Source organism: Schistocerca serialis, chromosome 2 (genome assembly GCF_023864345.2).
Source record: "Schistocerca serialis cubense isolate TAMUIC-IGC-003099 chromosome 2, iqSchSeri2.2, whole genome shotgun sequence".
Lineage (NCBI taxonomy): Eukaryota > Metazoa > Arthropoda > Insecta > Orthoptera > Acrididae > Schistocerca > Schistocerca serialis.
In genome coordinates this window covers 694482283-694500118 of record NC_064639.1, presented here as the reverse complement: position 1 = coordinate 694500118, position 17836 = coordinate 694482283, and the positions used below count along the sequence as shown (strand labels likewise).

Sequence of the window (17836 nt, the reverse complement as noted above, 5' to 3'; positions counted from 1 at the left end):
CTACTCCTTCACTATTGCTTCAGCTGAAACAGTAATAAGTTGTGTTATCGTACGTCCATGTGAGCAGCAGTAATATAAAATAAACAGCAAGCTAGGCGAGAAATTTGCGATTAGTCCAAGAAAATGACCCAATACTGAGCTATCAGCACAAGCTACAATGAGGCAGTTATGTACAAGATAAACAGTAATCAAATAAGTGATTGGCAGGGATCTGAAACTACAGCACCAGTTAATGCTTTGAATGGACCATTACCATGGGGTAACACCACCGGTGTGTGGCAATGGATACAATGAAAGGTTTATTTTATTATTGTTTAATTAGCAGTGATTAGGTCACAGAATTTTAATTTATTTTATTATTGTTTAATTAAACTAATGGTAAGCTGTTGTTTACCCTGGTAATATAAAGACAGCTGTTCTTTACATATGTACAAAGTGCATCGCATGCCAACTACTGTTATGAAAAATGGTGAACCAGCTTGAGGGATAATAGGGAGTTTTGTTTTAGAATACCATACATATTGAATGTGCCTAATTTTCCCCTTTTAATATATGCGAGTATTAATTGTGATACTCTGATTTTTGTATTGTAATGTTGCTTGGAACCTGAATGTTTATCTCATACAAGAAGATTATACACTGAAGTCTGTGTCTTAATTCTTCTTGGGATACTTTTATAGCATTCCAGATAAATTTCGCCTCTAGCTCAGAACTGCTTAAGCAAAAATGCACAGTGATTCAGATTTCATGTTATCCAACTACTGAGTAACTGGATAGCTTACAGGGATCATGGCCAAACCAGCTGCAGTAACATTATACCTAATAAATCTCTGAGGTGTTCAAATAACACTTAGGTTCATGATTGCTTTTTGCTGTGGATTGTGTTTGTCAGAAAGAGCACAACTTGAAAACCAAAATTCACTTTAAATGCAAACATGAGCTTATATCATCAACTTGTGATGTTACCGAGAAGAATGTATTAAAAGAAATTTATCATGTTCCCTGTCTCTCAAAAACATGGAATGAAGTATTCAAATGCTGATCTCAAAATACAATATAATACCAGGGATCACCGGATCAACAACTATTCCCATAGCATATAAAACAATATCTGCATTTGGTTCAAGAAATTTATAAGCTTTAACTGCTGAACTTTTGATAATATGTGCAGTATAGAGAAGTTAGCATATATTTATTACAACAATGGATTTTTAAAATTATTTTACAAGGACTTTTGACTGCAGCATTTGGATTTTTAAAATTATTTTATAAGGACTTTTTCTACTGAGCGTTTTGGTGCTTTATAGAATTGCTAGAATTATTCTGAAATTGGTTTTTTTGTAGTAATAAATATTTTTGTGTGTGGTTTCTTTTCTTCTTTTGTGCTCAGCAGTTGCACCCAACTACATTTACATATGTTGTTGTATTTGGTTTTAAAATTTGTCTTCTTCATTATGATCATGCATGAGAATTAGCTGTGGAAAATCATTTCATTTCTTTTATGGGTAAGGGAAAAAAGAGATGGCATATGGACTCTTGTATGAATCTAGTGAAATTATCTTGAAATGTTTTGAATCCTTATGAATAAAAATTGCCATTGGCTTAAGAAATTAAAACTTTACTCATGATGTAGACATTGTGGAGGCTATTGGGTGTAGGTTACTATTTTCTCTGAAAAATGTCACTATATTTATGTAAATATTGATCTACCATTAGAAGACATCAGTAACTATTTAAGAGAACTGATGAAGCAATATCTTTTATCAAAATAGTAGCTTTCCTGATAATTTAATACATTACATTTAGCTGGCAAATAGTATTAAGCATGTTGTGATAATTTATTGTTAATGCATTGTACAAATTAAACCATGGAAACTCCAGGAAGGAACACCAAAAATGTAGTAAAAGGTAGATTGCTGTTTACTGTAAAGAAGACACATCAAGTTGCTGACAGGCACGACTGAAAGACACTCACATGCAGCTTTCAGCCACAGCCTTAACTCCAGCATCTCAGGCCGGAATGCAACACATCATGTGAGTTGCAAGCAGCAATCTGGAGGAGGTGGGGAAGTGGAAGAGGAAGGCAAAGGGGACGGGGAATGGGAAGGGATAGTAGTGTACAGATGGGAAGAGAGACGAATGCTGTCTGGTGGAGTGTGCAGGGACTAGACTACAACAGGTGCAGCATCAGGTGATTGTGGGGCAGAGTGTTGGCGGAAAAAGGAACAAAAAATGAGATGAGTGTGGAAAGACAGATAGATACATTTGCAGAGGCCTGAAAATAAATAGGGTGGGAGATGAGAATGGGGAGGAGATGATGGGACATAGAGGTGGAAACTGTTGGGTGGAGGGTGTGGGGACAATATGTTACCTTAGGTTGAGGCCAGGAAAATTATGGGAGCAGAAAATGTGTTGTGAGTATATCTACAATCTGTACAGTTCAGAAAAGCACCACCATCAACAAGAGTAGAACATTGTCAGAAGAGGGTACATGTTCCATGTTTCCTACATAGTTCGCTGTGGTCCAGATGGTAGGTGCAGTACAGTGAGAGACTGAAATGGCGTGGCAAACAGAAATTTACTCCAAAGTTGAAGCATGTGGTACAGTAAGATTCTTGTGAGTGAAAGTCTGAATTGCACACAGATTCCCAGGGAAATTCTGTGGTATAAGAAACATATGCATTATCTTGTTCAGTTATAATGAAATAGTGCCAACAATATGACCAAGGCTACACAGACGTGGATGATGATGATTGGGAAGTCCAGATCCTGCACCATGGGATTTCCATCTTTTTGGCAGGCTGAAGAAACATCATGTGGAGATGGGGGATGAGGTTTTTCCAATGATGATGACATTCACACAGCTGTTCTCAAATAGCTCCATGATGAAGGAGCAGATTTCTATCATTGAGGAATGTTCCAACAGTTGTTGACTGAGACTTGATGACTATGTTGAAAAATAGTGCAGCATTCAATAAAAGGTACTTGGCATGCCATATTAATGTGTAAACTACTCTTTGAAATCCCCTAATAACATTGTTCCAGAACGATGAAGCAGTAATATGAATCTTGATTTTATAATAAATCTGATGTCCTGTATATAGTTAGTGCTCATCAATCACCAATTTTACTAGTTGCTCCTATCCTGCTAGTGTAGAGAACACTACATTAGGTAAACTTCCAGTGAAGTTAGACAGATATGCCGTAGTGATACATCCCAGTCCTTGAATGAAAGGTATCATGTCCTTAAATACATATATCAGAGAAAAATATTTGTAACTGAAAGTAGTCGATTAGAGGTGAGCACCCCACTGCTGGGAGGTATTTTAAATCATAGGTGCTGATACCAGATCTAACGATTGAGTGACTGTACGGGTGTGGGTAGCAGTCACATGAGCCTACTTGCTGAGGTGGAGATAGGAGTTCCATGGAGTGGGCAGTGCAGAAGAAAGAGCTCCATGAAAATTGAGAACATGAAATGTCAAAGATAGTAAATGTATTGTAATTGTTAATTATCAAGTTGAATATCAGATCTGCTATGTACATAATGCAGAGAGGCACCATAAAAAGTGGCAGCTGTCCTCATTTATCGTGTATTGAGTGGTAATTTAAAGTTAACATAAGAAGTTGCATTGAATCTCACTTCTTATTTATGTGGTGGAGTGAATGAGAATGAAGTTAATTTTCAGTAGCTTTATCTGCAGCCTGTAAGGAGGCAAAGTCTGAGTGAAGTTGGAGGAAGAGGGCACCCAGATTCAGGGCATAGACTAGCTGGACCCTGATTCATAATACTTAACAGTAACTGAATATTCAGTAAGCAACATGCCTGGTATATAAAGGCAACTTATTTAAGTGTTTGTTGCATGAGGTGAAGTAGAACAAACCACCATGGAGCTCAAGCCAACCTGAAACACTTCAACACACTTACAAAAAGTCAACTGATAAAATTGCATGTTGTGGAGCACTGTTTGAATACAGGAAATGTCATGGATTACAATATTATAAAGAACCTCCTTCCTCTTTCTTAAACTGTGTTATCAGTAAAGTTGATTGCATTTACTCCAGTGATACATGGGACAAAACTTCAGCAAGACATGGCATCTGGCTCTGGCAGTGCTAAAATCACACAACTGACATAAAATGATGCCACAAAAGACATAAGGTACAGTTACTTTGCAAATTTGGTTTCAGAAACCCACAAAAGGCTCTATTTCCATTTGCCTTGTACAGAGTGCTCAGCTGACAATGGAAAATACAAAGTACTTGAAAGTGGCTGATTATTGTTGGGCATCTCCTGCTGTCATAAACCTTGTGCATGTTTCATCAGCTGCATTAAGTATTAAATATGATTGTGGAACATTACAAGCTTCAGTGGGTGGGTATCTTGCTTTAACTGCCTGAACGAAAGGAGGTGTTAGTCTGTTGAGACAAAATAATCATTAATCAGTAATTTTGCTGTCCTGTCTCATCTCAGTTCCATGGATTCCTTTAGTTATGTGAAGCTATGCCCAGATGGACTGCATAGTTATGTGCTAAAAAATAGATGGAGATGGATCAAAATAAATAAAATTATGAAAATTCTTCCAGTTTGTTGGATTGATCTGTCAGTGAGTAAAAATACATTTTATACTAGAAGGGGCAGGAAGACCAATCCTTCTGAACAACATGATTCTAAACTAGGTTGAATCAAAGTTCAAAAATGTGTTGAAAACCAAACTTTGAATTTGATCATTAACACAGTGGACAGAAGTTTTGAGAAACTGTCACCCTTCTTTTTTACAGCATTTATCTTGTCAATCTGAAGAGAGATTGTGGAACAACACTTTCTTAGACGGATTCATCACATGAGATACAGTCTTTTCTGGGTCTGATGGTATACCCAGTGCTTGATTTGTGATGATATACATTGATATGCTGTAATGGTACCTTTGACAAGAAAAAATCTGAACTGCAAATTTTGAGATATGATGCCATAGAACTTTTGCTGTGGTGAAGCAAAATGAATCAGATGTTGTATTCATACTTTTAAAATGCTCAGGAAGTCATTAAAATAATGTTTTAATGAATCTAAATTTAAAAAAACCTCCCTGGAATGACACAGTATTTGAACCACTTTTTTTTACAAATCAAGCACTGAATACACCTATAAGAGTCTATATAGGTTATGTAACAGAAATACTTTCCTTCTAATAGCAATTCATTGTAGATCATTGGAGCAATAAAGCATTCCACACAATTTGACAAAGCTACAGATCGTTTCTATTTTCAAGGAGGGTGATCGAACAGCTGCACATAATCATTGGTCCAGTTCACTGATACCTATCGAACACATTTTATGTGCGAGCATTGACATTTCTGGAAGCCAAATTGTTACACACAGGATATTATCATCATGAAACCTTCATTAGTGTAGCATGTCATCTGGAAATATAATGGATGCAGATTATTCATGCTTTCAGATGTGCCACAGTATTAATATACCAAGGCCATGATGGCTGATATTACAAGGCCTGATTATTCAGTCATCTAAACTATTGCCCTTGCATGTACTGAAAAGGCTGCTTCCCCTCTTCAGGAACCATATGTAAGTCTGGTCTCTCGACAGGTGTCCTTTTGATACAGTAGCATCTATGGTTTGGTTATACCTACCTTTGAGGTGCATCCATGTTCATGGATAGTGGGGGGAGGGGTGATGTCTGTAGGCTTTTGGAATACATTTTGTGCTAATTTGTTATGACCTTTTTACAGAATGAAAATCTCCATAGGAATGAACAAGCATCCCTCAAACAGCGATTGTATGGAACTCAGTCACTCTGTTCATTAATAAAACATGGACGACAGTAGATAATGGCACCCATATTGAAACCACATTCCTAGACTTCCAGAAGTCATATTATACAATTTCACAGTCACATAGTGAAGTAAATGACTGGACCTGTTTTGTTATTGAATTCAAGTCTTAGTAGCAGATAGAATGAACACATCATTCTTAATCAAGCAAAAATCAACAAATGTGGAGGTATCTTCAGATGTATACCCCAAGGAGGGAGTGTTATGGGCCATTAGTGTCCATGATGTGGATAATACCAGGTCCTTGAGGTTGATTATGAAGTATACTATTGCATATACTAAAGTTGCAATGCTTGAAAATTTAAATCATAGCAAAATGTAGGGAAACCTGCAGAGGATCAGTATTGGTGCAGGGACTGAGAGGTGACACTCAAGATCAATAAATGTAATAATGAAGGACAGCAATTCTTTGTGGGAATCTGTAATCGTTATGTACATTAGAATGTGTATTGGATGTAGATCACAAAATAAATTTATTACTATCCATTAAATACATTTTTGTCTCAGGCCGTCTACTGATGCTGTGAAAAATAGAAAAAGATAAAATAAAATCTAAAAACCAGCCCTGCCTACTTAATATTTATTGTTACAGCACCACTCAATTCCCAAACCTTTGATTTCAGATATTTAGAGCTTAGAATCAAATGAAAGACCACATACAGTATGTTGGAAATTAACAGAACTGTCAACCAGTGCAGTTGAAGCAAACAAAAATATTCACCCGGTGGTTGTAGTGAACATGTGCACTTATTAAATTTTTCATAATATTTTGCTTTATTTTAAAAGGCAAATTCTTATGTGAGAGTCCATAACTGATTAAGTAATAGTTCCACAGCCACTTTTTTGTTGTCTGTCTGTTGGTTCTGTTCAAATTTGCATTTAATTTTAAACTTACTTTCAGATTAGCTATAGGTGTTAAATTTTTAACATAGCTCTGAATTGGATGACAGTGCAATATTATTTCACTTTCTTGTCTGTACATCTGTCATTTCGTCATTTCCCCTTCTCCTGTTCCAGTAGTGAATGGTGCAACCTAAGAACAATTGCTGGTGAGCCTCCATCTGAGCTCAAATTTATCCAATTTTTAGCTTCATGGTTTCTTTGCAAGAGTTCCCTAAGAAGACTGATAGTATTGGCTGAACCTGTTGAAAAGAAACTGAAATAAATCTGAAATTTACAAATTGTGGCTGCTGTAATATAGTCAAAATGTTTGAAATCAATTGAAAAATTTCACACACAAAAGACTAAAAAGAAGAAAATAATTATTTGAATGAAAATGAATTTTTAATATACTGTACCATGTTTTATTAAACTGGACTATAAAGTATAATATAATTTCTTCTAGTCCCAAACAGACAGCCCTGAAAATTTGTGATTGTGAATTTTAAATAGTTGTGAAAATACTTCTAATGTTTTAGAACAAATGTGGGGTGCATGCAATGCATAACTGTGGCATGAACAATTCACCTCCTTACTATTACACTAGTGACTGATGCATGATTAATGCACATCCCTACTATTACCATTGCATGTGCCTCATATTTTTCTTTTTAAAGCTTAGAAGCATATTCATATCCATTAAAAATTCACAATCAACTATCATACTAAAACCTGGCACCATCGCTGCACAAATTTATATGATGGGATGGGAATCTATAATGTGATGGACATGTATACTCAAACAAATGATTACAATTTCACAGAGATCGGATGATTTATTCAAAAGAAAGATTTTCACAAATTGGGCAAGTCAATAATGCACTGGTCCACCTCTGGCCCTTATGCTAGCAATTATTTGACTTGGCATTCATTGAGAGAATTTTTGGGTGTCCTCCTGAGGGTTATCATGGCAAAATTTTGTCCAGTTGGCACATTAGATATTTATTTATTTATTTTTCATAATTACAGCCTATTATCTGAAAATCTAAAATGAGCCTTACAATTCCTTGGATAGTAATAAATTATGCATTAATTATTTGTTTTGAATACTTATTAAAAAAAAGCTGCTACTCCTATGACTAGTACAAAACAACAATAAAACCCTTAACCAGTTACCTAACTGTTAATGCTGCTATAAGCATTACAAATTCTGTTGTCTGTTTGTTAATTTATTTTGGTGCATTTGGTCTTAAAGTCTGCACTTCCATGATAACTTGCACCAGTGCAGTGTAGATTCTTTGGACACGATTTCATTTGGAGTCACCAAACTCAATTATCTTCCCTCCATCCACAGAATATGTTTGCTAGCCTGGATGGAAGCGTGTTATCTTATGATTAAATGCCTGGTGATGTCCTACTTGACCTTCCTGTATACTGCAGCTCCAGTACCATCCAAGATGTGCCACATTGACTTGCTCCTCAGAGCTGCTTTGGCATCCAATAACCTTAATACCTGATGTCCACTACCATCCACATCTTCATAGATCACACAGTCCCATAAATGTGTGTTCTGGTGTGCCCACACTGCCACAGACACATCAATTGTTCATCTGTCTTCTGATTTTGTATAGGTATGTAACATTCAGCCCATGGTCAGTCAGGTAATGTATCAATCCACTTGACAGGTTAAGAAATATTATCTTTAATCTCTCCCTGATGTTTGAAAGAAATCTTCATGTTCTCCTGCCCATGGCTGTGTGTCCCATTCATCTTTCCACAGTTGTAATATGTGATCTTTTATGGCCTTTTTCGATTTGGCCTCAGTTCCAAGCATCCTTCCATTTGATTGCCTTTCTTTAACCAGTGGGCATATTTCTGAAACTACTAACAAAGCATCATTTGGGATAGTGCAGTAGGTGCCCATTAATCTTAGTAGTACTCTTCATCAAAGTCTTCTCACTAATGAGGCTGGCTTCACTAACTGCAATCTATGAGCCCAAATACTCACACCATATCCTACATTTGATTTGTGGTATACTCTGATTGTTTTCAAGAGAAACTGAAATTACTTGTTTGCAATGGTTATAATTTTATTCATCACATTTGTACCTTTTCTGCCTGGTTCCTGTGTATAATGTATGATTTCATCCAGAAATACTCCTACATATCTCATTACTGGACTTCTCCTAATCGTTAAATCATTTCATTTTATTTTAGGGTTTCTTACTAAGTTCTCCTTCAGATAGAGGTATGTTGTTTTGTGAGGTACTAGTGACAATTCAGCACCAGCCCTCAAGTTCATGGAGTCCTGCACTACATTTGTCTTCTATGATTCTTCTGGAGTCACCACTTACAACAAACAGCACGTCATCTGCAAATGCTACCAGTCCACTTATGCTACGGCTGTTATGTACTAGTGTAGTAGGTTCCAGTGCTACATCTCAAAACTTGGGACCACACATTGATCTCTGTGGACAGCCTTTTGTTACTGTCTTCATTTTTTTCTTATGTGGGAATGTTGAAGAAGCATGTTGCCAGTGGCAGTAATCTCTCAGGCAATGGTACAGCACTTCTGGACACTTTAAATCCCTAAGGTGACCAAAGAAAGATGACCACCATAGGTCACCAGCAATATCAATCATCACCACTAGAGCATACATAAGCTGAATATCTGTCACTAGCAAAATGGTCTTATTAATTGCATCTTCATCTGACTTGCCTCTTCTAAATCTGTATTGGTGAGGGCTCACCCCACGTAGCAGTCTATTATCTTGTAATATTTTGGGTAGTAGTTTTTCAAATATCTTGTTGATAATATTCAAAAGACAAATTGGTGTCTAGAATCTTCAGTATGAATTTTTTCTTTTTTGATTGTAAAATTATTTGCTTGATTTCGTCTTGTGCAAATGGGTACATTTCTATAATCTTCCCATAACTTTTTTCATAACCTATGCTGATCATCTGTCTTGCTTTCTTCCCCATCATCAGGAAGTAGTGTTTCCATTAACAGGGCAGTTGACTGTTCCCAACTTTCTGTTACTGTCCCATTATTCCTTTTGAGTATAGGTAAGACTGTTAGTAATTGTATTTTCTTGCAGACTACACTACAGGGATCAGTTTCTAAGTTAGCATCCACAAATTGCTTCCATTGTTCCATTTTTTCCTGTACTCTTCCTTAAAATATTGTTTAACATACATGTATCTGTGTAACCTATGGACACTCTCTTTTTGCGTCTCTGCTGCTCTGCTGCTGTAGTATAGCTTCCTGGCTCTTCTTGTTTCACACCTTAATTTCTACAGTGCCTTAGTCCAGATGCAAGGTGCTCCTTTAGAATGACCTCTACTGACAGGTATTGATGCCTTCATCACTCTGTCTATAACCACTGTTAGTCCTTGCTCTTTAACATCTACATTATCACCCAGCAATGGACTTCCCAGAGCCTGAATCACACTTCTTAGTTCTTTCCAGGTAGTGTCCTTGATGTTGTATTTGCCTTATGTGCATGTTTTCTTCGGCATGTTGGATTTCCCTTCAGTGATGTTATAGTGAATAATTTGTGGTCACTTGACGGCATTCCACTCTCAACCTTCCAGCCTGTCACATTGTGCACCACTGCTGAATTTGCTAGAGTGATGTCAATATTAGACTGTGCTCGAATTCTCCCTTCCTAGGTTGGCAGATTGTGAGGTGCGTTCAGTACCTGTACATTGAGTTCCATAATGGCTTTTTCTAGTTGTCTTCCATGGTCATCAGTCAGGTGTGTATCCCACGATATTGACTTCACATTTGCATCAGTGGAGTATACAAGATACCTAGTTCAACCTAGGTGACTAGTATTCTTTAGTCTTTGTAGATACTCATTGGAAATACATGGTAACCAGGTTGCAACTCTCCCTTCCGATTAACTTTTCTGTACAGATTATGTGCTCTGAGCAGTACTGTGATATTTTTGTCACTGTTATGGCCTTGTTAAATACTATTACTGCTGCCATTGGGTTAGAAACAAACAAATTATTGTATGTGCTGTCATCACAAACCCTTCCCACTCTCCAAAACGCTTCCCCATCATTCCTTATTGGAACCATTTTTCATAGCTGACAAGGAATTCCATGAATTTGAGGTTGCAAGTTCAGTCTTTAGTAAGGCTTATTTGAAAGTGTTGTGTTAGCAATTACAATATGAGAAATGTTAGCAACTCACAATGTGCATCTGGAGGGTGACAGAAAATGAGTGTCTAGGAGGTGCAGAGATCAACCTTCAAGAAATGAACCTCTTTGACATTCAAGAAACATTTGTAACAAACCATTAACTTGCACCCTGAACACCAAATGAAATATGGCATGCCACAGTGATGACAGTGGTTCACATAATTACGATTGAAGGTGAACACCTTTGGAGTTATAAACTGCCTAGGACGTTCAGCTAGGTATCCACTCTTAAAGAATGAATATAGAATCATATCGGTGAAATGGGGCGATTAGAACTGATGGAATGTGATGGCATGCAACTGAATGTGAAACATGTGTCATGGAGCTTATAGTGAAACTGGATTTCCTTTAAGGCATAGCTGCAGATAGTGTGATATGTTTTATAGGCATGGAAAAAATGAAAATCCAGAGGCTGAATTTGTCCAATGGTTCCAGATAGTATAAAATTGCAATGTCACTATTTTCAGGAGGAATAGTTTTCTCTAAAGGAGTTGATTTTTATATGCAGGCCAGGAATCAAGCAAATGAAAGTTATTTTGACCAGCTATTGACCAAAAGCAGTGCTCATGCCATAGCTGTAGTTCTCTTACGCCCATTTTCCCACTCCTGCTTGCTGTGATGTAAATATTTCCTACTGTCCTTGCGAGATCATGCACACAACAAGGTATCATCTTGGATAAATCACTTCCAACTTTTTGCAGCTCAATAAATAACTATCCAACCAATTTACCATCCAGATTAACAGTCAGCATAATTATATACGGATGCATTAAGGCATTGATGTTATTTGACCAGGATACAGCTCTCTTGGTACCCCTAAGGGTTTCTTTCATATGCATTTGCTCTTCAAATCCTGATTGGTCATAGTTGAAAACAAATTCTGCCCTGAATGAGGGCATAATTTTGTTTATCTCATCTACAAAATTTTGGGCCAATTCCGCAGTTTGCTGTGCATTGTCCTTTCTTAACTTACGTACTACACAGTCATGTTTGCCAAGGACATATTCCAAATCTGTTCGTGATAGTTTTTTTACTATGCTGTGCATGATCTTCCATGTATGTAATTACACTACTGGCCATTAAAATTGCTACACCAAGAAGAAATGCAGATGATAAATGGGTATTCATTGGACAAGTACATTATACTAGAACTGACATGGGATTACATTTTCATGCAATTTGGGTGCATAGATCCTGAGAAATCAGTGTACAGGTACAGGTACAGGTACAGCTGCCCATGCAGATTCAACACGATACCACAGTTCATCACAAGTAGTGACTGGCATATTGTGATGAGCCAGTTGCTCGGCTACCATTGACCAGACGTTTTCAATTGGTGAGAGATCTGGAGAATGTGCTGGCTAGGGCAGCAGTCGAACATTTTCTGTATCCGGAAAGGCCCGTACAGGAACAGCAACGTGCAGTCATGCATTATCCTGCTGAAATGTAGGGTTTCTCAGGGATCGAATGATGGGTAGAGCCACGGGTCATAACACATCTGAAATGTAACGTCCACTGTTCAAAGTGCCATCAGTCGAACAAGAGGTGTCCGAGACTTGTAACCAATGGCACCCCATACCATCACGCCGGGTGATACGCCAGTATGGTGATGACGAATACACGCTTCCCATGTGCATTCAGCGAAATGTCGCCAAACACGGGTGTGACCTTCATGATGCTGTAATCAGAACCTGGATTCATCTGAAAAAATGACGTTTTGCCATTCGTGCATCCACGTTCGTCGTTGAGTACACCATCACAGGCGCTCCTGTCTGTGATACAGTGTCAAGGATAACCGCAGCCATGGTCTCCGAGCTGATAGTCCACGCTGCTGCAAATGTTGTTGAACTGTTCGTGCAGATGGTTGTTGTCTTGCAAACGTCCCCATCTGTTGACTCAGGAATCAAGGTCATGGCTGCACGATCTGTTACAGCCATGCAGATAAGATGCCTGTCATCTTGACTGCTAGTGATACGAGGCCGTTGGGATCCAGCACGGTGTCCGGTGTTACCTTCCTGAACCCACCGATTCCGTATTCTGCTAACAGTTATTGGATCTCGACCAATGCGAGCAGCAATGTCGCGATACAATAAACCGCAATCGCGATAGGCTACAATCCGACATTTATCAAAGTCAGAAATATGATGGTACGCATTTCTCCTCCTTACACAAGGCATCACAACAACGTTTCACCAGGCAATGCCGATCAACTGCTGTTTGTGTATGAGAAATCGGTTGGAAACTTTCCTCATGTCAGCATGTTGTAGGTGTTGCCACCAGTGCCAACCTTGTGGGAATGCTCTGAAAAGCTAATCATTTGCATATCACAGCATCTTCTTCCTGTCGGTTAAATTTCGCGTCTGTAGTACGTCATCTTCATGGTGTAGCAATTTTAATGGTCAGTAGTGTATGTTTAGTACCTGCTCCTTGGACAACAATTGTCCTTTATTACGTTTCACTGGAGATGGGATTTGTGTCTCCCTGTCTGACAAGAATAATGAAGTTCATGGTTCAAAGCTGTTTCAGTATCACTTTCACTTGTTAAGTACTTATTGTCATCATAGTACTTCCCATGTACACTGTCTCCATAGTCAAGTATATACAACACCACACATTCCACTGACTAACCTTGTAGAAATGCTAAAATTTCATCTGGCACTTCTTTCTCACTGTGCAAAATTCCTTAAGTTCCTTTCTGATGAAGTGTCAACTTCAGCAACCATTGTTGTATATATAATGCAATTTTTGCTTTTTTTGATCTTTGCCACTGGTCTGCTTTGCATCAAAACCACTAGCACCGTCTCAATGTTGGAAGTTACTTGTCAACTAACCACTTCAGCCATACTCTGTAGCCTCATGCTGTGCTCATTGTTGGATACCTCCAGTCCTACCCCCTGTTGTCATTAGCAGCCAATATTTAATTGCATAGTAGACAGTATGTGGGGCATCAAATGCCATAAATGTCTTCAGCCTTGCACTCCAGGTGTTCCTTGTGAATACTGCCCAGGTGACCAGACTGGTTATCAGTGTGATTCTTGGGTGAAACTGGCAAATGAAAGTGTATTTTTATGCATTGATTTTCATTTAATGTTATTTGTAAATGTGTTTACTAGTCCACTCCATTGTGAAAAACTGATATACTGCAACTCCAAAGCTCTGCCTGTCTCCTAATAATGACTCCAGTGTTAAAATTAAACTACTATAGAAATGTAATTACTGTAGGCTATTATGGTGATATGTACATATTTGTAACATATCATATAACACCAATGGGTAATTCAAAATCAGTTTTCCTCATCTTTCTTATTACAAACTTATCTATAATTAGAAACTATCAGAATAGCACACAGCTAGAAACAATAAATGGCAGCACTTACATTCAGTTCAGCCGCAAGTAAAAACTGAACTGATTAACAAAACAACTGAACTCCTGTAAGGCCAACAACACACAATGATTGGTCTTGGCTAACATAAGCATAGTCAAGAGCTGAAAGCCCCTATCAGTATATAGATAGTTTAAACCTATTGATAGCCTTGTTGACAGCTGATTGTGCATATCCATTTTTCATCATGTGATTGAACATAAAAATACAGGGGTGATCAAAAAAGTTTCTGTTCCAAGGCCATACAGCCCACAATTGGTATGCCACTCAGGCAAAATCGCGGTGGCCATTGAGGCAATCATCCTCTGAAGATACCCTTTGGCAAAACACTGTGTCCTGATGCATGAAGAAGTCTGTAACTGCCTGCTGCACATCCTCGTCTGACAGGAATAATTGATCCTTCAAGGCCTTTTTTAAGGGATCAAAGGACTACAGGATGGCTGCTCGTGTGTCTCACACTTGAGTTGGCATAACATCTGGACTATGAAATCTGCAATACGGTAACATGCATTTTCATGAAATAGCAGCACCCATTGTTGTACCATTCCACAATGGTAGTTTTTGACAGACATGCTATCGCGTATGTATTCTTCTTTCTCTGATGGATGTCTACCAGTGTTTGTTCTTCCACAGCCAAGAAAAGAATAATAGCAATTGGTCCTGTTTGGGTGCATTTGGTAATAACATTGCCATACATGTAAGTACATACATTGTATGCCAATAACTTGACACACATGTAAACAAAATTCTGTTCACATACAACTAACTTAACAAGCACAAATTAACACCACCACATTTCAATATAAATCAATCTCAAGACATCTAGGTTTTCAAAATAAAAGTAATGATGTGTTATGGTGGAAGAAATCATCTGTACCAGATTACTGTAGAACAATTTAGTCATTCTATAAAAAGTTATGAATTTCACATCTATCTGTTACAGCTCCTTGAAAGTTACATACAGTCTGCAGTTTGTTTCTTCAGATGTACAGATGAATCTAGAATTTTCTTAGTTTTTTCATTCATGTGTAATAATAATAGGGAATGACATCTTCCTGTGAGCTTGCATCTGAACTTGACAACAAAGCGTAACAAAAAGATGCTCAGGTGTGACAAACACTACTCACTTTCCTCCATGCTCACAAATGCCAACTGCAGTTTCTCATTTCAGGGTTGTGCTGTTACAGCAACTGAATTGTCAGCTAGTTGGCAACCAGTTGCTGATTTAAATTACCTGCATGTTGTGTTCCTTTTCAGGGGGCTTATGTTGTAACATTTCCTGTGTATCATCTAGCACTACCTTTTTCTCATACTAAATAGTATATGCACCAGCTTTTTTATTCTAAGATCTTTGTAGTTTCTACTACCTTGTTTCAAGAACCAGTTACAAATGTTGCTGAGAAACATAGAAAATGTTTAAATATTATGTATCATCTGTTCTCTGAAAATTGATTAAGAGGAAACTTTAATGTGAATAGGATAATTTATAGCTGACTTGTCAGTATCTACTGTTGATGCAGTATTGTGGTTTGTGATTTTAAGTGGTTTGTCTGCACATGTTCTTTTATTCTTTGAATGCAACTGTTATGTAAGACAATTAAGAATAATTTAGAGCTGTATGTGTGTTTTTCAGTGTTGGGTGGGGTGTTAATAACCAATAATAGTGAATATCATTACATTGTTATTTTATTCATTTACACATCTGTCATATTAAATATTTCTTAGTCACTCACAACCCAATTATTGAGAAACCTAAACTTAAATCACCACTATTTTTTAATCATTGAAAGAAGTTGTACTAAAAGACCATTCAACACTCTTCTCTTTTTCACTGCAACATCTTTTGGTGCTAACCAACAGTTACAGCAAAATTGATAATAGGCAATAGAGTTCTTGGTGGCAGTGCATTTATCGAAATGTCAAAAAGTGTGGAATCGGATTTTATATATCTGACAAGAGGCTCACATTGTAAAATTTCATGTGTACCATGTAGCACTAGCTTTTTCACATACTATATGCATCAGCCTTTATTATACCTAAGATCACTGCTACCTTGTTTCAGGAACCAGTTACAACTGTTGCTGAGAAAACATTATGCTGTTGTTGCTGTAGGTCTGGTCCTCTGACTTTGGTTGGCAATGTTCCAGCTGTTGGATTTGTTTCTGGGCAAGAGATACCTGTGACTGTAGAAGTTGATAATGGAACAAATGAGACAATAAGTATTGTTACCTGTTCTCTTAAGAAGGTAACTACCAGTATATAATAGACTTTTTCCCAATTGAAAATAATTCTAATCACGAAAAATTTGTTGTGTGTGAAAACATACCTTACACAAAGTCCAAATTTTTTTAGTTTTAAATCTTTCTCAAGATAAATAATAAAATATTTATGAATGATGAGAACTCTCATAATAATAAAACTTCCAATTACAATGACAATGTGCAGTTCTGTAAAACGTACTTCCGGGTGTGCGACCACATTGTCATATTGTTCATAAAATCAATGTTGTGTCCACTACTGTTGCAACTGGACATCATCAAGGTGATGACAATAACCTTGAAAGCCATTGTCCCTCCAGTGGTTTATTTACAGAAAATGCATGTGGCCGGCAGTTAACCCTTTAACTGCTCTGGATGTGTTAACGCGCGTACCTTTGTACCTGTCCCTGTGTGCTCTGAATGTGTTTACATGCACCACCATTCCTTCTACCTGGTACTCTGAATGTTTCTACGCATGGACACATTCAGAGTACCAGTTAGAAGGACTGGTGGTGCGTGTAAACACATTCAGAGCACACAGGGACAGGTACAAAGGTATGCGCCTTAACACGTACAGAGCAGTTAAAGGGTTAAGTAAAATTACGATGACAAAAGAGTATAACTAGTTTGTTGTTATTTGTTACAAGTACAAGAGTACATGAAAACAGAAACTAAAACAAGAGTGATTCAGATCATATTTGTTATTCATTTGAGTGATTTTAGTTTTTACGTACTGCTTCTTTCAGGTGCTTGAAGCACCACCAACTCTCTAAGTTCAAAGAATGTTCACTTTCTGTTCCATCTTTGACAGTTTCAAGATCTTATTTCACCTCTGTACCATTCGTAGGAGGATTATCAATTCCAGAAACTCAAGACTTTTATGGAATTTGATCTTTGTTGCTGTACATCCATCTTTATCTTTTCTGTCTTTTTATTGTCTCAGTTTTCATTTTATATGGCTTAAAGTGACTGTATGACACAAAGCCTCTTGCTATTTCTTTTCACAGGTCTCTAGGAAAACAATGATTTAGTAACAATTGCTATCACGAAACTCTTCTGATAGAGAAATGCTTTACCTCTTGTTTTATGTGGGTACTTTCAGAGAGAAATACACAGTTAATCGGTTGATCATCGGGGAAGTTAATGAATAACTGCTATGTTATCACCAAAAAATATTTTCCCATTGTAAAGGTCAGAAGATATTTTTGGGCATTATCTGGAAGTGAAATGTAGACAATGACCAATTCAGACAAGAAG

The 17836-nt window shown here is 37.4% G+C and overlaps 1 protein-coding gene across 4 annotated transcripts in view; it reads left to right on the top strand.

Annotated features, from left to right (window-relative positions):
- Positions 1-17836, top strand: part of LOC126457841 (arrestin domain-containing protein 3-like) — a 138498-nt gene that overhangs the window by 34664 nt on the left and 85998 nt on the right. For all 4 annotated transcript variants that reach the window (XM_050094478.1, XM_050094477.1, XM_050094480.1 and 1 more), the window contains exon 4: positions 16384-16566. In XM_050094478.1, the coding sequence (XP_049950435.1) occupies positions 16384-16566 (183 nt within the window). The remainder of the gene's footprint in view (positions 1-16383; positions 16567-17836) is intronic.